The sequence below is a fragment of the Falco naumanni genome, chromosome 5, assembly GCF_017639655.2.
Source record: "Falco naumanni isolate bFalNau1 chromosome 5, bFalNau1.pat, whole genome shotgun sequence".
NCBI classification, from domain to species: domain Eukaryota; kingdom Metazoa; phylum Chordata; class Aves; order Falconiformes; family Falconidae; genus Falco; species Falco naumanni.
This window is the reverse complement of record NC_054058.1, coordinates 10,019,481-10,047,386: the sequence shown is the minus strand read 5'-3', so window position 1 is coordinate 10,047,386 and position 27,906 is coordinate 10,019,481. Positions and strand designations below refer to the sequence as shown.

The 27,906-nt window shown below is 44.4% G+C and overlaps 1 protein-coding gene across 1 annotated transcript; it reads right to left on the bottom strand.

Moving 5' to 3' along the window:
* Window positions 1-319: 319 nt before the first annotated feature.
* On the bottom strand, window positions 320-27,503 carry KCNA6 (potassium voltage-gated channel subfamily A member 6; the record flags this gene model as incomplete). Its single annotated transcript, XM_040596690.1, has 3 exons — window positions 320-2,850; window positions 20,975-21,061; window positions 21,375-27,503. A coding segment is annotated over one exon (1,566 nt), but the record flags the coding sequence as incomplete, so codon positions are not given.
* Between the last annotated feature and the right edge of the window lie 403 nt (window positions 27,504-27,906).

The window sequence follows — 27,906 nt, the reverse complement described above, 5'->3', positions numbered from 1 at the left end:
ACCCCCCTCACCAGCACCATACAGATCTCTAGCCATGAAATCACTTCAGATGATGTAAGCTTGTCACAGAACAGAGGGACCATCCCTGCAGGACTAGGAGGAGGACATACCAAGTTACCTTCACATCTCCCTGTGGCAGGTCTTCAGTGCAGCGCTGCAGTAATCGCGTCTGAGGAGGAAAAGGTACACTTCTGCAAGCAGCTGTGAGCTGTCCTGAGAAAACTGCACAGCTGTATTAATTCTACATCAAATATTTCATATGAATATAATGAAGTCCAAGAGTGCAACCAGTCTTTTTGCCATAAAAAACACACCACACTTTAAAAAATATTGATTTTATTCGTATGTCTAGCCTATTTAACAGTCAATCACACTGATAGGAACAATCACAGATATCAGTTACATGGTTTTATCAGGTTATGACCTGTGCAATGTTGGATTTCAGTCAAGCACATATAATGGCATCACCAATGAGAACAATGATTGCTGTTCAAAGCTCAACTGAGTCCCACTTCCTTGGTCAACTTTCAAGCCCAAAAACCTCTTCTCCCATTGCGTGAGGGACTCTGTACAAAGAACTTGTATTCTCGAAGTCTGAATCCAGCAAACAGACTGAAGCACATGCTCCGTCTAAAAATTCTATTTACCTCACATACTTTATTTGAAAGGCTTCAAGTTTTCAGTGCAACAAACAAAAAAAGACCTGCCATCCACAATTTCTCAGAAATGTTGGACCAGACTTGTATAAATCAGCCTATCTCCAATAAGGGAGTAGGAATTACTGTCTCACCACATGATCTGGCCTGCAAGTCCTAACTGCCTTCCTTGAAATAACACACCAGAACAAGGTTTCACAGCAAAATCAAAGTGATTCTGTAACTAACATCTCTGCTGTTTGTGCTGGCACACAGTATGGTCTAAAGTCTGACCTGCATGCCATGTATCTGAAGGGTACCCATAGACTTCTGCAGCATATTCACACCTCTCTAAAGGCAGCCTGCACTTAGTTGACTCTGAAGACAACAGCCCTTGCAAGAAGGGTCCATGGCAGCTCTGGCTACCCATGGTCAGCCACACGGCTTTGCTACGCAGATCAGGATACACAGTGACTCAGAGAAGTCCCACATGGCAAGCTGGCCTGTACTAAGACATAGAGTAGATCTCTGTATTGTCTGCACCCACACAATATGAATGTGGAATGAATGTTGCTTCCTAAGAACTGTGGGTTCACATCCATGCTCAGGACTACTGAGCAGACCTGCTCCAAAAGCATCTTTGGATCTGGCACCTCAGACTTCCTCTGTGCCCAGTCCTATAAGCCTGTTCGAGTTACAGGTCATCAGAAAGTCACAGCTCAGCAGAGGATCAGACCCTCAGCCAGCAGCCACGAGGAGGTATCACAGTCCTAGCCTGTTACAGGTGCCGACAGCTGTCAAATTAAGAGCGAGCTGCCTTCTACCTCTTTTCCCTCACACACTGACTGTGAAGAATGCCAGACAGGCTAAAAGTCGCTCGTGAAATGTAGAGGGTGTTACTGATAAAAATTCTTAGGAAGGCTGGATGCCCAGTACCCATCAGAGTACCTTCTGAAAATTGTAGTCATCATGCTCAGGGCATCCTTTACACTGCTCTTCCTTTCAGTTTCTCCTCTTCCAGAATCAATTCTTTCTACCCACTCATCTCTGCAGAGAGTTGGCAACACACACGGGGTGGATCCACCTTTGGTTATGGACATTCAGCTGCATGACTGCCTTTGCTGCTGCAAAGAGAGGGGATTCCAGGCCAGAGCATCCCTCTCTGCCCTTCACTTTTCAGTGCCTATTGGGTTTTCTATCAGCTTCAGCAGAGCACAGCATGGACTTGTGGAGCTTGAAAAGCAACAGAGGTTTTTATCACAATGCTGCAATGGGAGAAGACTCCTGGGCTTTTTCTGGGAACGCTGCATACAATTATATTACATTTTCAGAACTGTCTGGCTATTGTGCCTTCTAAATCACATGAAAGACTACAAACAGCGCTATTTCAGTGAAACTCTACAGCCACTGAAACTAAGTCCCTGCCTCCTATAGAGCAGGCAATGGACTCACATGTTCACAACAAGAATTGACTGTACGTATGCTAAAGCAAGACACTTCATAGGTAAATGAGAAATACCTCTAGTTTTGGCCCATCCCTTAGATATCAGATATTACGCACAAACAGGATGATTACTACTTGCAGAGCTATGTGAAACACCTACTATTTATCTGAGTTACGAAAACACAGTTTTAAATAGCACAGTAATCCAAGGCCAAAAGACAGGCAGACAAATGGACAGACTTTGGCCACTTTTTTGATTCATTAGAGAAAGCTATTTGCTCTTCTAAGGGCTGACCTTACACATTTGCCAGGACTGTATTCTTCACTTGAAAAAAGGTTTAAAGTAAGTTTTGACAATGGAGCCTTTTGGAGGTGCCCTGTGTCAATTTCCAGCTTCTCACAGGACTCAGTGCTTGTCTGAGGCTATTGATGAACAGCTCATAAACCACTGCTATTTAGCCACTGGCAATTGAATCCTGCTTTATTTAGTTTTCCCAGAAATAAGACACATTCGAATCTTGTATGGGATCCCCCCTGCTTCCTCCTTCCAACCCCAGTTCACATGTAGTTTCAGTTTTCTGGAACTAAGAGCATTAACCCCTTCAAAAACAACAGCAACAAGAAAACCGCAAAGCAAGGAAACCAGTTTCCTGTCCATAAATGTTGTATTCTCTGCACACAGGGAAACTTCACCAACTCTACAGCAAGAAGATGCAACAACCTCTTCTGCAGCATCCTGACATGACAGCCTTGCAACATCCAGAATCCAACCTAGAAAGAAGAAAAAAAAAAAGAAAAAAAAAAGTGTTACATGTTAAGAAAATACCCAAGGCTAATGTGTTATTTTGCATGGATCAGAGTTAAGACACGTCAACCTAAACATTCATTTCTTAATGAGACTGTTTGAAGGGACATTATTTGAGATATCTTGTCAATATAACAGCAGCTGGGTACAATGGGGAGTGCTACATATGTTTGCTTATCTTGATGCCTGGTGGGATTTGATTTATGGGGGATTTTTCCTTACAGATGCTGGGAATTATACACACCTCTCCTTGCAGGGTTTCTTAGTCTGCATTGCAGGGCTGTGCTGCTCCAAGGATGGAGACCCAAGGTCTGACCTTTACTGTAACTGGGACTTTGTTAATTCCTGTAGCCATTTTCTTGATGTCTAATTTTAAGTCCTTTTAAGACAGATCTACATTGACAATTCAGTTTATAAGCCTCTCCTTCTACACCAGGGTCAGGAAAGTGTATTAGAACAAGAGAAGGAATCCTTAAAAAATATATATATTTTTTTTTATCAGATCTGAAAAGAATTATTTAGGCAACAAACAGAAAATGTATTCGGTCTGTGAGGACTTCATTTAGAGACTTCTCCATTGCCATGCTCTGATGCAGTCCATTCTAGCTGCATCTGTGCTGGTGACACATGAAACTTAAAGGGCTATTTGTAAGTTACTAAAAATACCTGCAGTCCTCCACAACAAAAGAGAGAGAAAAAGAACATAAAAGTGACTGCAATAAATGTAGCACTTGGGCTTTCCTAAATTGGTCAAAGACTGTTACAACCTGAAAAGGCACAAAGGTCCTCGTAACTCAAGCAATACTTACATTTCTTTTCCCTCTGTAGGTCAACACTGCAAAGCCTCAATTCTGCTGGCCTAACATGCCCCTGTAAGTTACCTATTCCATTTTTCTTTACACAGGATGGCTTACATGTTCCTTTAATACTGTATGGGGTTTGCGTGGCAAGGCTTTGGTAGCAGGGGGGCTGCAGGGGTGGCTTCTGTGAGAAGCTGCTGGCGGCTGCCCCCATGTCCGACAGCCGATGCCCACCGGCTCCAGGCCGGGCCCGCCGCTGGCCGAGGCCGAGTGATGGCGGCAGCATCTCTGGGAGAACGTATTTAAGAAGTTGGGGAAAACCCAACTGCACAACAGCAGCTGGGAGAGAGGCGTGAGGGTATGTGAGAGCAACAGCCCTGCAGGCACCCCGGTCAGTGCAGGGGGGCAGGAGGGGCTCCAGGTGCCGGAGCAGAGATTCCCCGGCAGCCCCTGGTGAAGCCCACGGTGAGGCCGGCTGTGCCCCTCTGCCCATGGAGGTCCGTGGTGGAGCAGGTATCCACCTGCAGCCCCTGGAGGACCCCACGCTGGAGCAGGGGGATACCCGAAGGAGGCTGTGACCCCGTGGGCAGCCCACGCTGGAGCAGGGTCCTGGCAGGACCCGTGGGTAGAGGAGCCCAGGCTGGGGCAGGTTTGCTGGCAGGACTTGTGACCCCCACGGGGACCCACGTTGGGGCAGGGGGAAGAGTTTGAGGAGGAAGGAGCGGCAGAGACAGCGTGTGATGAACTGACCACAACCCCCATTCCCCATCCCCCTGCACCACTTGGAGGAGGAGGTAGAGAAACTGGGAGTGAAGTTAAGCCCGGCAAGAAGGGAGGGGTGGAGGGAAGGTGTTTTAAGATTTAGTCTTTATTTCTCATTATCCTACTCTGACTTGATTGGTAATAAATTAAACCATTTTTTCTGAGTTGAGTCTGTTTTGCCCATGATTGTAATTGCTGAGTGCTCTCCCTGTACTTCTCTCAACCCATGACCCTTTTGTTGTATTTTTAATCCCTGTCCAGCTGAGGAGGAGAGTGACAGAGCAGTTTGATAGGCACCTGGCATCCAGTCATGGTCAAATCTCCACAGCCATATGGTTAGGATGGGACACTAATCATCTTAGAACTTCTGAGGCCCAGACTTAACAGTAGTTGACAGGGCTAGTCATGAGGTTAAAGAAGTTAAGCATGTGTCTGCCTATTTTATATATCTCATATATATTAAAATATATTTATATTTTTAAAATATATATATAAACACATTCACACTCATAGAGAAGCTATGTATTTAAGCATTGACTACAGATATATAGAGATGTGTAAAATATTACAAGCAAGAATTTGTAAAATGCATTCACTCTTCAAAAAGTTTTCTAAGGAAAAGCCAGCTCTACCAACAAAAAGTACAGCCTGCTTGCTTTGAGTTCATGAAAATTGTGAGAAATCTCTGATTTGCACGCTAAATCTGTGCTGATCTTCAAATCAAAATTCCCTCACTGAATTTTATTTCATGTAAGCTTTCTCCTGCAGATTTACATGTTGGAGAGAGAAGTTTTCAACCCAGGGATTACAGAGAGTGAACAAGCTGGCAGAGATATAAAGGCTAGCTCATAGTTTTCCAAAAACTCAGAGCAAAAATAACTGGATACTAGTGATTGCTTGGAGTATGAGAAGTCAGAGACCCCATCAAACAATTCACCGGCAGAGACAGATGTCTGCAACAGCTGCATTAATTGAACGTATGACCAACCACTGGATTTTCCCACAGAGTGAACAATCACAGTGGGGTTTGTTGGTTTGATTCTACTCTTAGTTTTATACTGATGTATCTGATGTGGATCTTCCCCAAAGTCAGCAGAGATTTTCCAGTAGAGGACAGGAGTCTATCTAGTAAAGATCTGATATCCTGGATCTCCTTTTATCCATTGTGTACATTAATAATCCAACAAATGCTTAGAAAATGTAAAATATACTTTCTTAGAGTTTGTTTCCTGATCTACAGGGAGAAAATCTCTGCTCTTTTATGGTTTGTAAATTCATTTAGTGAAGCTCCTTAGTGGTAAACAAGACTCCTCCTGCACTGGAAGTATTGCATGGTTAAGGTATGTAATATCATCTGCCTGCCCAAAGTAAGATTTATGCAAAACTTAAAATCAATAGCAACAGAAATGGTCCCAGTAAAAAAAAAAAATAACAACATAAACAGGTTTTTGAGCTTAGCATGAAAGATTTTCTTGAAGTATTTGCAAATCCAAAAGCCCAAATCTAATTTTTTCTGGATCAACTTTCATCAAATATTTTATAAACAAAGCAACTGCAGGGATCAAACACCACAGCATCAAACAGATGTCTGAAAACAGCTCAGAAAGTATAACTGATGAATACATAGTCATCGACACTGCAAAACCCAAACAGTATGGCCACAGGACAGCAAAACTGACATTTTAAATCTGCCAAATAAGCAAGGGATTAGCTAGTACAATACAGCAGTGAAGGACTGACATGAAACCAGGGGCCAGATCCAAGTTTACAATCGTGCTTGAAAGGACCATTAAGATAATGATTACTATCACACGCACAGAAAAAGTGAGAGGAAAGATTTTGACTGGGCCAGAAGAAAGGCAGATGGACCAAAGAGGATTTTTCTATGCCTTTAATTCTATACACGTAAAAGTAAGGTTTCTAAAAGGAACAGACATGAAGTAAGGCAACTGTTGAAGCATAAGATAAATGAAATACTAAAGTACTCCTTGCCAGCCTATGACTTACTCGTTACTTTTAAATACTGATTTAATATAAATTACAAAACTAAACCAAGAATTTCCAAAGTGGCCAGTTATGCTGGATTCTCAGCTTGACACTCTGAAGGGACTGGATTTCAGAAAGCAGATTGCAGGCCTTTTACAGGTATCCAGAAACAAAACCTATTACATTGCTGCCGTGTTTTAAAAGGTGGGACTCATATATGTGTAAAAGGATTAATTTTGGTGACCAGCTTCTCTATCTCTTATTGCCCTTCATTTTAAGTCTGATATTGATGTCTAAATTCATAGAAAATTGTTCCTAACTTTGCAGTGAGGCTTTCTGAAAATGGCAACATGAAAAAATGGACTATGTTCTGGAATGGGATTGAAACTCACCTGTGCAATTTTTCAACCCCATTTCAGACATCTCCTACATTTATGATTTGAAAATATGCAATAATCATAGATCCACAGAATCATTTAGGTTGGAAAAGGCTTTTAAGATCAGCAAGTCCAACCATTATCCCAGGACTGCCAAGTCCATCACTACACCATGTCACTAAGCATCACATCTACGCATTGTTTTTTAAACACCTTCAGGGTGATTCCACCACCTCCCTGGGCAGCCTGTTCCAATGTTTGACCACACTTTCAGTGAAGGAGTTATTTTCCTAATGTGCAGTCTAAACCTCCCCTGGCACAGCCTGAGGCCCTTTTCCTTTTGTTATCTGGGAGAAGAGACCTACCCCCACCTGCCTGCAACCTCCTTTCAAGTAGCTGTAGAGAGCGATACGGTCCCCCCTCACCTCCTTTTCTCCAGACTAAACAACCCCAGTTCCCTCACCTGCTCCTCATAAGACTGGTGCTCCAGACCCTCCTTCATACTTTAAAAAAACCTGCTGCCTCCTGCCACCATGCAAGATCCCTGAATCCTTCTCACTGGTGAGAGACACAATTCCATTCAAACTATATGTGTAAGTAAGAGGGAGATCTACACATAGGAACAACTACTGGCAAGTTAACTGAGAATAACTTAAGGCTTTGAGTATCTCAGCTGAAAACACTAGGGACAGCAAAATCGTAGGAGAAGTTACTTCAAGTGATGTAACTCTGCTGAAGCAAATGATGTTCACTTCCATTATGAGAGACACACGTGGCAGCCAGGCTGTTATACTGTGCAAGGATAAGGGAGAGGCGATTAAACAGACCAGACCCAAAGTGTTTATAGTACCCATCTTAAAACAAAGAAGCAAAAAAGAACAACAGAACTGGGAAGCGAGCAACTCTGTTTCTAAGGAGATCATAAACCCATGAACTCCTTCCACTGTCCTGCTCCAACACAGGGAAACTGATGCAGTGGCATACAAAATCAGCTGATGTTAAAGTTCCACTGGAAAGGTGCAGCACTGCCTCACGTGAAACTGGTAGTTTTAGCTTGACTGAGTGAATGAAAATATTCAGGGAAATTCCCACCCAATACTCCATCATCCTTCCTCAAATTAAACCCCCAGTTTAACCCCACACAGTGCTGGCCATATGCAGTTTGCACTTCTTTCCCTAGGAGCCATATGGAACTCCTTTGAGGAATCTCAACTTTAGAGCAAATGTTCCTTAACTCTGTACATTAACTGTTAAAAGGACATTGTTGGATTTAATGTCCTTTATGATGCTGTGCAAAAAATTTATTGACTTGCTTCAGAAAATGGGTCATGTGGCCAATTCACACATCCATTCCCTTCGACATGCTTAAATTCAATATAGCAAGGCTAAGTGCTTGTCCTCAGCTGTCACCAAACTCCAGAGACACAAGAACATAGAAAACACTGAATTTCTCCACATGTCCATGGCAAATGACAGTGCCACTCAGGCTGTCTAATGCTTCAGGTCTTCCCAACACATACCACCAGCCCACACCTCACTACATGTGTTGCTTAAAGCAAGAGGTCCAGCTCTGAGCATGCTGACAGGCCATGCTCTGCACCTGGAGGGCTGACCACCTTCTCTCCCATCACATCAGAAGAGGAAGAGCCAGAGCAGGTAGTTGCTTGCCCTTACAACGCAGCTCAGGGGTTAAGGGCACTCACCCAGGATACCAGACACCTTGTTTCTGTGCCTGCCTCTATGGCAGCTGCCTCCAGAGCACCAAAGCCCCAGGCATTAGCAAGTTGACCATCCAGTGCTCCTTGAGCTGCCTGTTTACATGATCTTTGCAAAGTGTTAATGATTTCAAGATCCACTGGCAGAATGACAAAACAAGGCAGATCTGCCAGGCTGCTGGTAGAAAAATCTCACCCAAGAAAGAAGGAAGGAGTGAAGAGCAGGAGGTCTCATTCCCTGCTTTAAGGACTGCTCTGAAGCTATACTTCCTCTTCTGCATCATTAATTCTATGTCCCACGAAGCTTCAGCAGCAAGAAGAGCATCCTGCTGCACCCCTGAATTCACCAGCCTCCTCTGATAACCTGGGGGCCAGAGGACTTTCCTAGCAGTGTGGGTCCTGCTCGCCGCACAAAAAGAAGAAGCTGCCCTCTCTCTCACGCCTTGAAAGAGCTAGTCCATGCTCAGCTAAAAAAAAAAAAAAAAAAAAAAAAAAAAAGCGCAAAAAACCCGCTGTATCTCTGTTATCAGGGGAGGTTTGTGCCCCACGAGTCCTGCTTCTGCACAGCCAGGGTGCAGAGCTTCGTGAACATTATGGAGGGTTCAAGGCACACCCCAGCACTGGCTATCAAGGTAGCTCACCAGTAGCAAACTGCTTAAATATTTTAAATGCCGAAGCAGGCAACTCTCCTCACGCAAACAGAGCCTTCATGGCCAAACTCACCTCTGCCACAAGCTGCCAGCCCTGTCGCAGTGCAGGTCCCACAGCCAAGTGTTGCCTTGTCAGACCCCTCCATGGCCCTCAGGATGGCACTGTGCCACCCCACAAACTCGTCACCAGCTTTTGGTGGCATTTCCTGGCAGCAACAGTCAGCATAAGGCAGACTTTTTCACATCATGGGTTTTTCTTTTGAATTTTCAGTCTTTCCAGTCTTCAGCATAATTCTATAGATTCTCCCGTGCCAGCACACCAGCTGATCCTCTGTGTCTTTGCTTGGAAAGATCACCATCTGCTTTCTGTAGGCATTTTGCTTGAATAAACAACAGTAAGCTTAACCCCAGAAAAGGGTTAGCCACAGCAACCTCCAGAACAACTGCTTCTTTTTTGCTGCTGAGAAATTGTACTGGGTAAGCCTGAAACTAATTAATAACAGCTATTGCTTACAATATGCTTTCTTTGTTCAAAATACTGTACCAAATTCAGTTAACAATCTTGCTAATCGCCACATCATTTGCATTCTACTTAATATCACTGCAAAAGCTTGGAGCTTGTGTAACCTACAGCTATCCAGCATGGGCTAGAGGGGGCTCAAGCCTTTACATGCACAAGCATGGACACACTGGACATATATACTCAACTGGTACAGCACCCATACAGTTTTGTGATCCTCTCCCATTTATGGGTCAAAGACGGAGCCACAACACAGACATTAAAATTTGAATTGTGCATCAGATTTCAAAGCCTTCTCATCAGTGTTTGAGGGTCCTATGACACAGGGTTTAGAGTTTTCCCTAGACTTACAAAGCATCCCTTCAAGAAAATATTCTGGGAGAACTGCAGAGTCAATGACTTTCAATTAAAATCCAACAACATATGCTCGTCCTTATTAAAATTTTTGAAAAGGATCACCAAGGTCAAGTATTCCAGCTTAAAGCATCTGAGAAAATGAAGTAACTTTACTCAGCTTGAGTCTAACCTTCCTTTACCAGCTTTAGCTTCAGTTGCTAGTTCTTGTTAAAGCCTTATCTGTTATATCTTCACTGCTGTTCTAAATGCTCTTTTGCAGTATGGATACACCCAGGGAACCAGCACATAAAATCACAACAAAATATATGAGCTGGGTTTACAGCCGAGGCAAAGACAACAGTTGCTAAGGACAACAGGCTGCTGGGGACAGCAAACCAGCCATGGTCCTGCCCTCTGCTCTGCTTACACCCAAGCCCTGGGAAGTCAGGATTGCACTTGCCAATGAGGTGTGGAAAGGGGCGTGGGGACCAGGAAACTGCTGCCATGGTTGTGGCAGCAGTAATAGTCATCTCCATTCCTTACCTCTCCCCTCCTCCCATGGGTCTCCAGGCACCCTCTGGCTCAGCTCTCCTTTCTCTCTCTCTGTTCCTCCCCAAGGCTTAACTCTGGCCCCACATATGCAGCAATATTTCATTTTGCCTTTGCAGCTGAGACACATCAGGCTGGCATGGTAAAACATTAATAAATTGAAAGCAACTGCATTAATTGATAGGAAAATTGCCACAAGTTGATGACATCATGGAGTTAAAGGAAGCACCGTGAGGAAAGGCATTGCTTTGGTGGAGTCCACCTGTGGAGGTGAGAATGGAGGTGGCATGGCACAGGTCATGCACTCAAGGGATCACCAGAGCAACAAACAGCTGGAGCGAAGGAGTGTGATGAAAAACATCAATGTAAGTACAAGCAGCAAGTTCATTTACAGCTCACCAGTCCCTAAGAAGTAGGTGGTTTGGGCTCAAAGGATCCTTTGCTCCTGTTGCTCTTTCACTGTCAACTACTACTTCAGCTTAAAGCAAGAGGCAGGACTTGCAAATTGGCCCAACCCTGTTTCACTGAGATCAATAGAAGAAAACCCCAATAGCTATGGTGTTTCTAGGCTTTAACAGGCATTTTTTAAAGTGTTATCTTCTACCAAACTTCTGGAAGTGAGATTTATCGTAGTGCCTGGCTGATTAGTTAAGTATTTATACTCCCCCTATAGTCACCTGAAGACCTAGTAATCAGGTTTATGATTATTAATGGAAAGCATGGAAAGTGTAGGAGCACAGGGAAACACTAACAGAGGCAATGTGAGAGAAGCAAGTAAAAAGGGTCAGTATCCCATTTATCCCATTTCCAGCTGTGAAAATATTGATGCCCTTTCTGGAAATTACAACCATATGAAATCAAAAATGACTTACAGAGAAGCTATCTGAAGGTCCCACAGTGAATGACTGCCCCAGCTGCAAACCTAAGTCCAATCCCAGCCCTGCCTCATGCCACCTGTTTGTGATTCCCTGTAGGAAAAAGGGTCATTTGCATCACCTGGAGAAAAATGAGTTTACCAATGAATACGTTGGTACCTATAGATCTTTATCACTGATAAACACCCAATTGCATGCTGAGGAGAGATAGGTTTTACTTCCCTTCTACAGTTGGGCAAATTGAGGCACGGGAAACATGAAATGCCACATGCATACCAGAACCAGAATGTGCGTGTGAGCATCAGTCTGTCCACAGACTGGTACGGCACTATGGCAGATCTGACAGTGAAAACTCAAAACCATTCAAATGGAAACTTGAGTTGTACTTCAAGACACTAAATTTTCAAGCAAACAGGACTCATTTCCTAACCATATGGAAAATTTACCAGCTGAAAAAAAACCCTGAAGACTTTTAAAATACCCTGTACCACCCTGCCCAGTTGGCATCAGAAGAAAAATGTGCTGATGTATGAATACCAGCTGAGAATTTGGCTTCACTTGTCTAACAGCATCTCTCTGCATCAGTAGGGGTGTTAAAATATTTCAGCCATCAAGAAAACTCTTCATGCATCATGGTAAGCACAAAGACATGACAATGGGCCTCTCCAAAAATGTGACTCAGGCACCTAAATACGCTATAAGACAGGAAGGAATTTGCAAAAGGATTCATCTGGGCCTTTTCACATATGCTTGCTTCTGAATCACCGATATATGACTAAATATAAAGAATGAAAAGCCATAATTGCTATTCTACGTATCCTCATATTCCTCTGAAAGACCATAAGGGAACAGAAACTAGCAGAGCATTTAGGATTAATTCTTAACCATGCTAGTGAAAATCTGTAAAAAGATGATCTTGCCAGATTCCAAGTGCAGGTTTGACTGCTCAATACCAGTGATCTCCTAGCATCCCAGCATCACCTTTGTGCTTGGAGGGCTAATACAAATCTGTGAGAGAGATGACAAAATTCTCCCATCTTCAGCATACCTTCTTCTGCTGCTTTAATACCTTGGTCCCTGATAGCAATTCAAGGGGTGAAAAAAAGAAAAACCTGCATAATTTTACTTCTGTTGGACTAGTTGCGAAAAGTTATGTCAGCCTCTTATCTCCGTGGCACAATTCAAGAGGCTTTCAATTTACCTTGCAGTAAGTCAGCTCTGGACTTTGTCAGATAGGAATATTTTGCACACCTTTAATTGTAAGGCAGCCTGCAAGGGAACAGAGAGTCACGATTAAGAGTGTTGCACTGAGTATTTTGTGTCTGAGCCTGAAAAACAGAAATCAGATTAGTATGGTCAAAGCACTGGCCCAAAGCCAACACAGAGCTAGGTAACGGCAGGACTTGTTAGCATCTGGATATTCCAAAAGTCCCATGCACAGGGCCAAATGTTCTTCTGTGTTTGTTTGACCCTTACCATCCATATGTTAGTTACTGTTGTTATGACAGTAATGCAACACAGTGTCCTCAGAAACCAGGGTTCTCCAACTGTGCCTTGACATTATAGAGGTAAGAGATGAGGCATACACACCAAGATCTCCCTGTCTAAATCATTTAGGGAAAAGGAGCGACTAAATGGCATAATAACGTCTCAGTTTATTGCCAAGGCACTGAGACGTGGGAAATCCAAAGGCCATGTGACAGTACTGGGGACTGTCCCCTTGATTCCAAGTCCAACATTTAATTACAAGACTTTCCTATTAAGTAGTCTCTTAACTAATGAAAAACCTTACGCAACCTTTTGATGCAACTTACTAATAAGCAGAAATGCCAGGGCCAGAAGTACCAGCAGGTGTTTTTTCCGCTATGTAGGTTACGTGATTGGGTGATGCAGGATGGAGAGGAAAGCTGCATCAAACTCTAAAACCCAACACAGCTATATCACAGCTGCAGCTGGCTTGATCAATATGTATTCAGACATTTTCTATGGAAATGTTGATTAATGGTTACTATGCAAAGAGCTCACTACTCATCTTCTCTGAAATCCACTAAGCTAAGTGTTAATGGCAGTTTACAAATCTGCGCTTTTTTTTTAAAGAGCCAACAAAAAAAAGTAAGGTGAGCTACAGCACACTGCAGATAGCACCTTCTACTTCTATTCTTGCCAATACAACTAGAAAATAATCATTTGGGGTTTGGTTGTGGGTTTTGGTGTTGGTTTTTTTTTTTCCTTTTGTCTTTTCCTATTACATAATCTATGAGTAAAAACATCTTAAAAGATTACCCACTGAGTGGAAACGGAGGGGGAGGGGCTCAGAATTCCTAATGACATGCTCTAGCAAGTCAGGCTGCATTGTAAACGCAGTCTGGACTCATTTTTTACCTGTGCAGGTTTTCCAGTTGCAGAAAAGAACAGCTGGCTTGCCTCAGCAATAGCCAAAGCACTGCAACATCCCTTCTGTCACTGCTAATACATGCTGTAGTCCCCATTCCATTTGGTTTGTCATTTCACCTCTTTTGAAGCATCTGGGGGATGCAGAGGGATCTGGACAGGCTGGATTGATGGACCAAGGCCAATTGTAGGAGGTTCAACAAGTCCAAGTGCTGGGTCCTTCACCTGGGTCACAACAACCCACGCAACGTTACAGGCTTGGGGAAGGGTGGCTGTTAAGGTGCCTGGGGGAAAGGGAGCTGGGGGTGCTGGCTGACAGACGTATGAATATGTGTGCCCAGCGGTGTGCCCAGGTGGCCAGAAAGACCAACAGCATCCTGGCTTGTGTCAGAAACAGTGTGACCAGCAGAACAAGGGAAGTGATTGTCCCCTTGTACTGGTGAGGCCACACCTTGAATCCTGGGTTCAGTTTTGGGCCCCTCACTGCAAGAGGGACATTGAGGTGCTGGAGCGTGTCCAGAGAAGGGCAACAGAGCTGGTGAAGGGTCTGGAGCACAAGTCTTATGAGAAGCGGCTGAGGGAACTGTTTTTTTTTATCCTGGAGAGGAGGAGGCTCAGGGGAGACCTTATTGCTCTCTACATCTCCCTGAAAGGGGGTTGCAGGCAGGTGGGGGTTGGTCTCTTCTCCCAGATAACAAGCAACAGGATGAGAGGAAAAGGCCTCAAGCTGTGCCAGGGGAGGTTTAGATTGGGTATTAGGAAAAATTTCTTCACTGAAGGGTGGTCAAACATTGGAACAGGCTGCCCAGGGAGGTGGTAGAATCACCATCCCTGGAGGTGTTTTACAATTGTGTAGATGTGGTGCTTAGTGACATGGTGGAGTGATGGACTTGGCAGTCCTGGCTTAATGGTTGGACTTGATGATCTTAAAGGTCTTTTCCAACCCACATGATTCTATAGTTCTATGAATATCACCTAACTGAATTCAAGGAAGTATTGGAGCTGACGCTGGCGCCACACTGCTAGTAATAGGAACAACCAATGGCTACCACTACACCGCTTGGAAAAGAATTTTTTTAAAAATAAACTCTCCTAAACCAAGGACAATCCCCTCCCTTAAAAACCAAACCAAACCAAAATAAAACGCAAAGAAACCCCAACAAAATCCGTGTTATATCTTTCATTACAGATAAAAGTAAATAAGGCATAGATGCAAATTTTGTTAATTTTTGTTAAAAAAAAAAATTTAAAGAGCAAAAATATTCAGAACATTAAGAAAACAATCACACACATTACAAAATTCTCCAAATATGCATTTTCTAAAGAATACCAAAATGAGCTGAAATGAAATTCCTCTCACAAATCTTGCTGATTTTGAGGAAGAAGCATCTTTTGATGGAAATATGTCCTACAGAAATGCTTGTAATCCACTGTAGAAAACTGTAATAGGTCATCAAATCAGAGACTAATGGATAAGCAACAGTGAATACCCCACTGTGCCACCTCCAAGGACAGACTACAAAGATCAATTGCTCTGTGGGTATTATTTTGTAAGCATGAAAGCCCATAATCTATAGTACTAAAAAGGAATGTACCTGGCAGTACTATTTCTGATATATTAAAATAGGAGCATAATTCAGAGCTCAAGAAATATAAAATATATTTGTGGTACTTATCTAGAGAAAAAAATACAGTGATAAAGTAGATGTTCTAAGTTTGGTCATCTGACACCAAACAGGACCAACAGGTAAATATCTACTCTGTACCTTTCTACTTCATGTACAGATGATGAAGTGGGATTCAGACACAAAGCAGGTCTATTTCTTCATCACTGACAAGGGAGCTTGTGCACAGAGCTCCTTACTGTTTGATGACAGCCCTACCCTTAATAATATAAACCCATTATGAGAATGCAAGTCTTGACTAAAGAAGGTTTAAAACTGAAGCATAGAAAAGGGCAAATAGGGTCAGAACTTGGTCACAAGTTAAGAGCATGTTGGCGTTTCACACAGTGGATAAAGTGTTCTTGAGCTGTTTGTGATGCAAAGCCAAAAAAACAAACAAACAAAAAAGAGTATGTGTAAATACTGTTTAGGCATAAATAAATCACACTGGCTTGAAGATTCACAATAAATGCATCTCCCATGCTTCTTAAACATCCCCATGAATCAACACCATTTACTTGTAGGGTTTGTTTCTGTGCTCTTTAAATGTAATCCCTGTCAAAGTCAACACCTCCTTGCTAAAAGACATGGTTGCCAGGGCCAAGAATATGAAGATTTTTTCTGTAGCACTGAAGAATGAGTCATGGGTTCTGCTCATTTAGACTCTTGTTTTCCCACTACTGTCCACAGCTAACTGTGCCTTATTCTGTTCCTACTACAAAATCAAAATTTAGTAATGTTCTTTTACCATTGGCAAGTTCTTCACGCTCCAAAAAGGTATATGCGATTTTAACCATGTAAGGCCTTTGACCAGCTTTTGCTCTGTTTGTGTGGTGAATGCTGCAGGAAGATCTTCATCATTAATATGTTATTTTCTTCAAGCCCAATGCTCTGTACACAACAGAATAAATGAAGAAGCACATGCACATACACTTAGGGTGGTTTCTTCCATCAACTTCAAAGTGAGCTCAGCTCAGAAACAGATGTGGCAGTGTATTCATATTTCATATGAAAATCACTGGCTCACTCTGTATTTGTTATAATTCCTTTCTAATTTGTCTTACTGCCATAATTCAAGAAATTATGTCGAGCACTTGGGACAAGCCCTTAAGACAACTTATGGACAACCGTATTTGTGTGAACCATCTTGCTAATGTCATTGATAAAGCTCAGGTGGTGCCCATATTCACATGTTTTCATTATGTGCACGGCTATTCATAAAATTTCCATTGCTTTGCTGCTTTTTTTTTTTTTTTTCAACTTAAAGGAGAAAAAAGCAGAGTTATTTCAAAGTTAAAGAGCAGAACTAGCTAGCCAAAACAAAGACACAAATCACAAGATGATGGTTTCCTCACATAAGTGAACAAAGAGCAGCAACAAGCTAGAAGGCTCAAGGACAAAGTATAAGAATGGATTCTTCTTGGTGCTTTTGTGACACACAGCTGGCTGGATGGGTGAAGCTCCTGCCTTGATCAATGTCTAGTCTATCTGCTGAGCTTAAGCGGCTATTTTGTGACTTTTCTACAGGATGAAATGAACTGAAAGAGTTAAGAGAGGAAACCTGAAGCTTTATTCTGTCTCTGCTAGAACACTGCCTGGAACAGGAAATATTTCTGCTAACTTCTTCAGGCCAGAGTGGCCACTGTTATATTAACTGTTCTGACCTTCCGTTCAAAATAAGCTGTTGAAAATCATGCATTGCTGTTGATTTCTGCATCCAAATCAGACACCCTAGCTGAGCTGCAGCAGAGCTGTCTCAAGGCTTTTCTCAAAATTAGGTGCAATGCACCGTTCCAATGATTCCAGGGAGCTCATGGTAGTGAGGAATTGCCAGAGACCCCAGGGAGGAGGAAGGTCAGCATAGAGCTGGAGAGCTCTGGATATGAAGAAAGGACCAGATAAGGTCAGCAGAGGTTCCAGGCTGAGGGGAAGAGCAGTGAACAGAGACTGGTGTTTTTTTAAAGGGCATGAACTTTCCCTCTGTCTCCAGACTAGCTCTTGGAGTGACCTGGTATCCCCTGCCCCATCCTACCCCACTCCTAGGACTCCCTTCTCTTCTTCCAGTCCCATACAGAAAAAACATTTCCCAAGACTCACAGATCCTCCAAGTAATAAATGATAAAATCACCAGTTTAGTGTTTTATAGTTAAATGGATGCAGTGTGGCAAATTAACTGGAGGACACAAGAAATCAGGGAAGATCTTACGATTTTTCATCTATTCAGTATCTCAAAGACATTCCAGATGTAGGAGAGGATTCCAGTAGACAAAGTCACTGAATTCAGGCTATTCCCATTGCGTGTAACTACTTGCATATTATCCCTTTCACAAATTTTACAAAGTCCACCTGAAAAAAAAAATATCTGGGTTTTTTTGCCTTCATTTCTGCTATTCAACCTGGAATGAGCTTTCATTTCTCCTTCTCTGTTATATTAGAAATCACCTTTTTCTTACCAGGGTAAATTTATTCATAGCAATTAATGCTCTATTGTTCAAACACCGACACTGCCTTTTACCTCAAATAGCTCTTACCTCTTTTGGCTACTCTGCCCCCAGTATTTTTCTAACTATAGGTCTTGTCAATCTTTTGCTGACCTAGAAAAGTCAGGCTCTTCCAGCTTCCTCATGCAAAGCACCTTCCATTCACCTGATCATTCTTGCTGTTCTTCTGTGCATCCTTCCTGACCAAATTTAGGTCACCAAAAATGCACATAGCATTCCAGATGAGGCCTTACAGAATCAACATTTCCCAGGTAGTGCTGAACGAGCTTCTGAGATTTGCAAAGACTTGCACCTGCAGTTTTTATGGCTGCATTACTCTGGTGGCTCAGTAGGTGACACTGGCACTCCGGCTGATCTTGGCAGCCCCAGTCTTTCTTTTTGTCCATCTTCCCCAACTGATAAACTTGTCACCAAAATCCCTACCACAGCTTTAATTTCTGTGCTCTTTAGTATCTTTCCATTTCTTCAACTCAATTATTCAGCCATCTAGTTCTGTGTTCTAACCCACAGACTTGATGATGACACTTAGGCTCCTTAATTGCTGAATTTCATAGTCACAGCTCTACTGCCAATGTTTTAAACAATCCCAGGACCAAACCTTGAGGAACTCTTTTAAGAACCTCCCTCCTGTCTCACACTGCTTATTTACTCTGTTCCTTACTGACTCTGTTTCTGCTATTCACCCTCATCTGCCCCATCTCAAGTGGTATTTTTCTACACAGCATGCTGACAGCTTTTATATGAAGCTTTTTGTCCAGTTCCAGGGAAGGCATGGATGAGACCAGCAGTTAGAGTAGGAAAGAAGTAGCCCAATTTGTCCCTGAAAGGTCCTTGAAAATGGAGACTCTGAAGCCAGCATATGTATAGCCAACCTGCCGGGACTGCAACAAGTTTCACATAGCCGTAACAGCGAAAAACTAGAAGGGGTAGAGCTCGTCACCATGCCTACCTCTGCTACCCTTCTGTTATAATTACTTAGGACTTGCAATTACATGTCTTTAGCTTAAAAAACTCTTGTCTCCTTGGAAAACATATCCAAGAGAAAGCTGATAGAAATTGGAATGGGGAAGTGGTCAAGAATTTAGGACCAGCAACTGCTCCATTCAACATGGGGAATCTGGTGACCATTCACACCCCACACGAGCCTGACTTCTCCAGCCAGGAACTGAGTGTGATGTCAAGGACACAAAGGAGCTGAGCATGGCACAGCAGACAGGTGCTTGCCTTCCCCTTATGGTATGGTAATGGTGCGCCTTCCCAAGGGCACCACAGCAGATAAGCAAACAAAGAGACTGTGGTCCAATTCTGCTTTCACTGGGGATAAATTTGGAGTCACTTCACTGACGTCAGTGGAGTTATTCCAGAATTGCACCAGTGTAAAAGAGGGCAGCATCTGCTTCCTGAAAATGGATGCCATCAAGCTAATTGAAAACAACAGATGCATCAACAAGCGGCAAGAGGAGACAGTAATGTTCCAGTTTTCTTGTAAAATACCATTTAATTTCTCTCCAGAGAGTGTAAAAGAATAAACCATTTTGTACTCTAAAAGCTAACTCTTCTGTTGGTGTAAAATTGTATAAAACCTTTTAGGTGAACAGACCAATATATCTACAACAGCTAAAGAGATATATCCTAGATGTCTGCATTTACAGCCCTCTTCTTTGGGCCTGATTCTTCGCTCACAGTCACTTAAATCAGGAGTCACACCATTCACATCCTTAAGGACATATTTATATAAACTCAGGTAGAGAGCAGAATCAAACCCTTGTTTTCTTTAAAAACACAATGGCTACAATACCAATTAGATTTGGTAATTTAATTGGTAAGTGTGGTAAATAAATTGATAAATTTGTGATTTATAGCACTTTTTGACTAAGGGTCTTCCAAAACTTTACACTACTGAGTATCTTTTTATTCGTTTAGTGAAAGTGAAGCCAAAGAAGGACTTCCTGAACTTTCAATATTTTGTATGAAGACAAAGGTTTCCCATGAGTCTTGTCTCTAACGAATAAGCAACAAAGCTTCAGTATTTTAGGGTGCCCATGGAAGCTGATGAGCACATTAAATCCTTTCCTTTCTTTCACTAAGAAAAAGTTGTACACGGGGAAGTTCACCCTATTGCTTCAGCCCCTCTTAATTTGCACTACAGAGAACATGGATACTTCCTGCCCTGAGCGTTTATCAATGAATGTTTATGCTTTAGCAACGTAAAACCCACACCAATCAGTTACCTATTTCCCAAAGTGTAAATCCATGCAATGATACTTAAACTCTTGTGCCAGCCAACACGCCCCAGACAGATGCCCCTGGGGCAAGTGAGAACGCAGCCAGTTAGGCAAGGCACACAGAATTCGCATGGACTAACAGGATAAGCTACACTGGAAATCAATGCTACTGCAGTCCCTGTCTGCTTTCCCAAAAAAACACATTTTTCTGGGTTTATCTTCCTGACTAGGGTCCTGCCCTACTTAGGATCTGGCCCTGCACAAGAATTGCTCCTTCTTGTAATTGGCAGGCACGTTCATCACCAACCGCGTTTGGTGGCAGCTAAGGACACTCAGCATTCACTGGTTCATTTTATCAGAGGATTAAGCCTTTTCATCCTGCAAGCACCTGCTCCCCTCCTTAACTTTCTGTGTAAAGCAGATGACTGCAAGTCAGGGATTCGACTGTGAGCCTGCTGATAGTATGGCTACAAATGTCTGCAGAATAGGATTTGTCTAGACTGCGAGCTCCAAAGGGCAAAGATGAAGAGCTCAGACTGTGCTTTTGGTTACAGCAATGTAAATAGAGCTATCTTGTGCTTACAGGGCTGCAGCTCAGGGCAGAAGCTCGTTTAAACTTCTCTATGTATTTGCCTGCACATTTCCACCATTGAAAAAACAAATAAAACGCTGCTGGTCTTATTTTTGTCAAGATAAACTTAAAGGGGAAGCTTAACTTTGCTGAGGTTGGTAGACTTACTTGGACTCAAGTCAGATGAGAGCTTTTGGGAAAGCTGTGGTTAACTCCTGCTGTAATCCGCAGATCTTTCCCTGATGTAAGCAGGACCTCAAGAAAAGAACAAACAAAAATAAGCATTTTAGCAAATAGTACATATGTTATGACTTGACACAGAAGATTGAAGTTGGAGCCCAATATAAACCAAGGTAGTTGTACTAAATAGAGTTTTGCCAGCTTGAATCAGCAGATGGTGAGGATCTGGCTCATACTACATTTTTGTAGTTTATAATTATCTTTCTTTCTTCAACTAGAACCAGATTCTCCCTTTAGGCTGCAAATCTTAATTAGGAAATCCTTCCTTATTAATTGCAAGAAACTCTTAGTTGTTAATTTCACACAAAAAAAAAGAAAGAAACCTTACCTACTTCTGCTATAGCAGCAGACACTGGAGCCGTTTGTTCCTTTGCTTTTAGGGTTGATGCTGTTCTTTCCATCACAGTATGGGAGACACTTCAGTCCTTACCCTGTCTCTTGGTGCCCTGAATTTCCTTTATATTCATTCTTCTTTACCTCCATAGGGATCTCTGTATGCTGGGGCTTAGGAAAGAACACCAAGTCCAGTCACCTTCTCCCCCACAGCTGCTGTAGCAGTGAATGTTTATCCATGAAAGTTGGATCAAAAGGAACAGGGCCAAAACAGAAAATTGCTCAGAAATCCCACATTGCAACATTTTCCAAACAGGAGCAGAACAGGAATTTCATCTTGGAGGTAAGTGCAGGCATCCACCAGTGACGTTGACTTTGAAATATTGCAAAACAGCTCTTCATGACTTTCACGCTTACCATCTTTTTATGTGGTTGATGAGTTGTGGATGAAAAAAGGTGTCCTCAGTGAAATTCCTTTCCTTCCTTCCCCACCTCCAACAAGATGATTTCTGCCCTGTCCTGCTTTGGTGCAAAACTTCTTGTGGGAAAATTATCTGAGGAACTGATTGTCACAGAACAGCCAAGAGTTCAGGAAGGAGCAATTGTCTCTTCCACAGCAAAACTATTTCCTAATGAGAGAGTTTCTGGTTTTTAATGTGATGCTTTAGCTTGCACTCTTTGTTACCGGGCTCCCAGATAATTCCACATTCACAGGTCAGCAGCCCTTCAGCTCCCTGATTGTGAGTGTTCCGATTGTGCTTTGCACACTCCCTACCTCTTTGTGTGCAAGGATATACAAATAAAATCCCTTCCCACCTCCTGGTTTGCATTCTCTGCTTTCAAATGCTGGTAACTGTCTGTCTCAAGTTGGACAGGACAGTTGTACATGATACAAGGTGATGAAATCATCTTCAGTAAGCAAAGAAAACAGCTGTAAAGATAAGGTGCCAATATCTGAAACCTGAAAATATTCAACGAGTGCTTTTGCTTGTAGTCACAGTCACCAGTCTGGGAGGTTGTTATGGAAACAAGTCCCTGGAGGTGCCTACTTTGCTTCACGAGGATGCGCTCTGCCTTCAGAAAGAAACAGCTAGACCAACTGACAGACCTGTATTTCAAACATCCAGGAATGAGTGCTAAGGACTGGGAACTGCAGGTAAGATCTCTGAAAGCATCCCTGCAATTTGGCAACATGAGTCCTCTGTAAAGTCAATAGCAAGGGTGCCACTATGTCACTTCAGTCACTTGAAAAAAAAAAATCTGAAGGCTCCTTAATACAAATGTCACATTCCAGAAGTTCTATAATACAGGGTATTATTGATGACTCTGGGACTTCATTGCTTTGCTTTTTAGGAGATGCTCAGAGAAGGATTTACGTGGCCAAACGAAAGTCCCTAGGTTTACAGTTTCCAAGCTTCTGTTGGCTTTTTCTATTTCTCTTAGCTCTAACATAGAAAACCCAGGGAACAAACACCACTCCTGTTTCACACATTCTCATTCGCACTTTCTTATCAGAACTGAAAACTGTGGATCACAAAAACTGCACAAAGTTCCTTTGCACCAGTGCTTTGTGTATCCAGCTGTGTGCGTGCACGTGGCTATGTGGAGATTTTTCAAAAGCCATGACACTCCAGCTAGAGACTCACTGCTGAATTTCACCTGAGAGTGGGAAATCTCTTTCCAAGAGCGTCTTTGTAAGACACACTGGGATTATGCTACCCATAATTTGTCTCACCTATTTTTTCTAGAGTCTCCATGCCCAGCTGTCTGTCATGCTGGTCAGGAGAACAACCTGTTCTGAGCAGGAGGGCTTCTGCCTGGCAGGGGCAATGGGGTCAGACCCAAGGGAAGAAACAAGCACGGGAATTTTCTGACGCAGGCTCAGTGTGTCTCATGCCTCCTCCTGACCTTGTGCTTAACCTGAGTTTTTTATATCTTACTTTGGGGAAACTTTTGTCAGCTGATACACTCAGGCATAAAATAACCCCAAACATGGGCATTCTGCTAGGAGACATCATCAGCTTTGAAATACCCCTCTTAAATAGCAGGTTCTTTTCCTAGTTTCTAGTGCCTCTGTGAGAGTAACACAAAATTTGAAGAAAAGTCACTCTCTTGCACTCACAGAAAAGATTTCATTATAGTGATCCCAAAACACAACTAAGAATAATAGCTTTTTACTGAATTGACTCAATCACCAAGACACCTTTTTACACAAAATCAACAGAGCCTCCACTGTTCTGATCCTCCCCTAGTCCCACTTATTCACCAGGATTACTTACCCACCAGCTGGTTACATGCTTCAAGGGATGCAGAACGGCTCCCAAGGCTCAGACTGTCACAGACATTTGCCTCGGTCCCGAGGAACCAAAGGGGAATTAGGCACCTGTGTATTCAGGCAAACTCTTCTCAGCTACAGAGCCCTCACCACATCTCGCTTGTGTCTCCCAGACTGACCTGCAGTAACTGAGACAAGCGGTCTTTTTGCTACTGATTTCAGCGAGAGAGAGAACAGAGGTTCTGTCCTAACGATTGTGCGCTGGCCCCGAGGGAGATCCCTGTACACTAAAAACCTTTGAGAGACAACGGGACTCTGGAGAAATGCAGCAGTTAGGATTTATGCGAACAACTTCTACCTTATGATCAGGGCCCAGATGAGGAGAGGCCACAATAAAAGCACTCTGGGCATGGAGCCAGATCTCAAGATGATGAAAAAAAAAAAACAACCGGGGTAACAAAGATGCAAACAGATCCCATCTCACAACCAGTTCTATAGCCAATTCTGACTATACTAAAGTATATGCCTGTAGCATTCTTAGCCTTATGGTCGAAAAGCATAATATATACATAAAACGTATTCTATATATTTTGCATCTTGGTATTATGTCTGGTTTATGTATTACATGTGTCACATGCAATATGTAGTACATTCTAATATACATATCATACAGTATGATGCAAGGCATTAATGGCTGCCTTTGCTTTCATACACATGCACACATGTGAATGCAGAATATACACTTAGATTTAAAACAAGAAAGACTTTTCCTTGCAGGAAAATTTGCCAATAGAATCTGAAAGCATCCATTTCCCCTTCTCACCCACTGGCAGCATGTGAAACGTTTAAAATTTAGGTGTAAGGCAGAGCTGATTAAAAATATGGAATTATCTAGGAAGCAAAATGTGCATCTTAAGATGCAAATCTCTGGTCCCTTGGCAAACCCAACACTACAGGCCAAGCTATGCATTTTGCATTGATAGCATAAGTTGCTCTCATAAAACCTAATGCATGCAAAAGACATTGCTGTGCCTTCTGTCCACAAAATATCAAGAACTGGCTAGATCAGTAAAACAGCAAAAGCCATCTCTTCAAGTCTAGATGTTTCTCCCCTCATTTGAAAGGTCTGGGGTATGCTGTTGGGTTTGTGCAGACAGTTTATGGAAATGGGTATCCGTGCCAATCTCAGTCTTAAGTTGACACACTTACCCTGGGGCAATTTATGCCTGTGACCCGCTAAATCGGTGAAATCTTCAGACAGCACAGGTGTAGCGGTCTGTGGTCAGGGTTATTCAGCAATGTCAACACAATACCAACAAGCAAACTTCCCTCAGCTATACAAACATCTCAATAAAACTGCAGTGAAGTCAACGGCTCTCACATGCCTGAATACATAACTGGGTATCTGAAGCATAAAGCACATCTCATTATACACTATTGTGTGGAGATAAACTGCAGAGATAACAAATGAATTTACTCAAATGTGCCTTGCATCAGAAGGCACTTAACACTATGAAGATTAAGTTGGTACTATAAAAGTCAATTAACATCAGGGCACTGCATAAATAAGGCTGAAATAAGCTCAAAACACAGAGAATCTTCACTAAGCTTGTTGATTTCTGTAAGCCTGTTTCTGATAAATGGTATATGGTCACAAGTAGCAAAGAACATGTAGACCTATGCACCTTTTCTGAAACACAGACCAAGACGATCTTTCGCATGCCAAGGGCTGGAAAGAAGGCAGGCATTTGCTTGCTTTCCCCTACAGCTGCACAACTCACTGTGATGCTGGCTACAGCGTTTCCATTATTCAAAGGCAATGGCATGGCAGGCGTGACTGATCCCACAGCCAAGGGCACTGCGCTGGCACAGGAACTAAGGGCACAGCTTGAGCCAGATGTTTGTAGCCCCTTTAACTGTTTACTCCCTGCTGTCTCCTTCAGCTGAAGTAGTGGCAAGGACTTCTCTGCTAGTGGAGTAGAAAGGCTAGGTTTCAGAGCAAATACTGGATTAAAGCAGTCTTCAAAAACAGAGAAAGAAATTCACAAGGGAGTGGGGGATGACAGCTAGCACTCCACGGAATAAAGCAAGAACATTTCTGGCTGCACACAGTAATGAGAAACAGCAAATCAGGACAGAAGAGCCCATTATCACAATCATTCTGTTTACGGTATCACAATTCACAGTCTGGCATGTAAATGCTGAATAGATCCAGCTGCTAGTAGGAAGACGGCTGTGCAGCAGCTTGCACCTCAGTGTCTGGGCCCAGGACAACAAAAAGGATCACACCTCTGTCAGCATTTTCTTCTCTTTATAACCCTGGTTGTTGGGTGGAATGAAGTTGGAATATTTCATGGACTCCAGGTCTTCTGCTTCCAGGAATTCAGATTTGCTGAGAGACTGATTACTGTCCCCCTTCTTGGGCTCAGAGAAGGGTGACTGCTGCTGGCCACAGGTGACATGGGTGTACTGGCACTGCTCTTCATGATCAGTCTCTCGGTGGTAGAAGTAGTTGAAGTTGGACACGATGACAGGGACAGGGAGGGCGATGGTGAGCACACCTGCGATGGCACACAAGGAGCCCACAATCTTGCCACCAATTGTCATGGGATACATATCCCCATAGCCCACGGTGGTCATGGATACCACTGCCCACCAAAAAGCGTCAGGGATGCTGGTGAAGAGGGAGTCGGGGTCATCAGTCTCTGCAAAGTAGACAGCACTGGAGAAAAGGATCACGCCAATAAAGAGGAAAAAGATAAGGAGGCCCAGCTCCCTCATGCTGGCCTGGAGGGTCTTCCCCAAGATCTGCAGCCCCTTGGAGTGCCTGGAGAGCTTGAAGATCCTAAAGACTCTGACCAGGCGGATGACTCTGAGGATGGCCAAGGACATGGCTTGCTGCTGGCCCCCATTGTTGCTGCTGCTCCCAGGCTGCTGCTTCTGCTGCTGCTGCTGGGCCAGCTCAGTGCCCAGGGTGATGAAGTAGGGGATGATGGCCACAATGTCGATGATGTTCATGATGTTGCGGGAAAACTCAGGCTTGCTGGGGCAGGCGAAGAAACGGACAAGGAGCTCAAAGGAGAACCAGATGATGCACAGGGTCTCAATGAGGAAGAAGGGGTCAGTGAAGAAGGGGCCGATGCCAGTGGCAGGGCGCAGGGGCGGCGGAGTCCCACTCGGTGGTGGCGGCGGCGGCAGCAGCAGCGCCTCATCCCCAGCCGGTGCTGCCTCCCCAAAGCCAGGCTGGGCCCCCTTGGGCTCCTGGCGGAACTCGGGCAGGGTCTCCAGGCAGAAGATGACGATGGAGATGAGGATGACCAGCACGGAGACGATGGCGATGGCCCGGGCCGGCCCAGAGCTCTCGGGGTACTCAAAGAGCAGCCAGACTTGGCGCTGGAAGTGGTGCTGGGGTAGGGGCTTCTCCTCCTCTTGAATGAAGCCCTCATCCTCCCGGAAGGTCTCGATGGCCTCCTGGCCCAGCTGGTAGAAGCGGATCTCCTCCAGGAAGATGTCGAGGGGCACATGGACCGGCCGGCGGAGCCGTCCCCCGGACTGGTAGTAGTAGAGGATGGCGTCGAAGCTGGGCCGGTTGCGGTCGAAGAAGTACTCGTTGCGGAGCGGGTCGAAGTAGCGCACCCGGCGGCTGGGGTCGCCCAGCAGCGTGTCGGGGAAGATGGAGAGGGTCCGCAGCTGCGTCTCGAAGCGCAGCCCCGAGATGTTGATCACCAGCCGCTCGCTGCTGCAGCAGCTGCCGCCGCTCCGCTCCTCGCCCGGCGCCTCCGCCTCCGCCTCGCCGCCCCCCGCCCGCGGGGCCGCCAGCGCCAGCGGCTCCTCCGCCCGCATCCCGCCCGCTCTGCCCCGCGGAGCCGCCGCGCCCCGCGCCCTCAGCGGGCGCCGCCGCCCCCCGCCATCCGCCCGCCGCCCCCCGCCCCGCCTGTTGCGCCTCGCCCGGCGGTTCCGCGGGGCTCCCGGTGCGGCGCTGCTTCTCCTCCGGCCCCGGCTCGGCCCCGGCCCCGGCCCCGGCTCCGGCTCCGGCCGCGGCCCCGGCGCGCTCTGCCCCGCGCTGGGCTCCGCGCTGCTGCACGGCGCACCCGGCTCTGCCCTCCCCGCCGCGCACACACACACACACGGGAGGGGGAGAGGGAGGCGGGGAGGGCGGCTACGAGCGCACACACACAGGCGCACACGCTGGGTTACGCGGCGGAGAGGTGCGGGCGGGCACACACAGGCGCGGGCAGGGACACGCACCCGT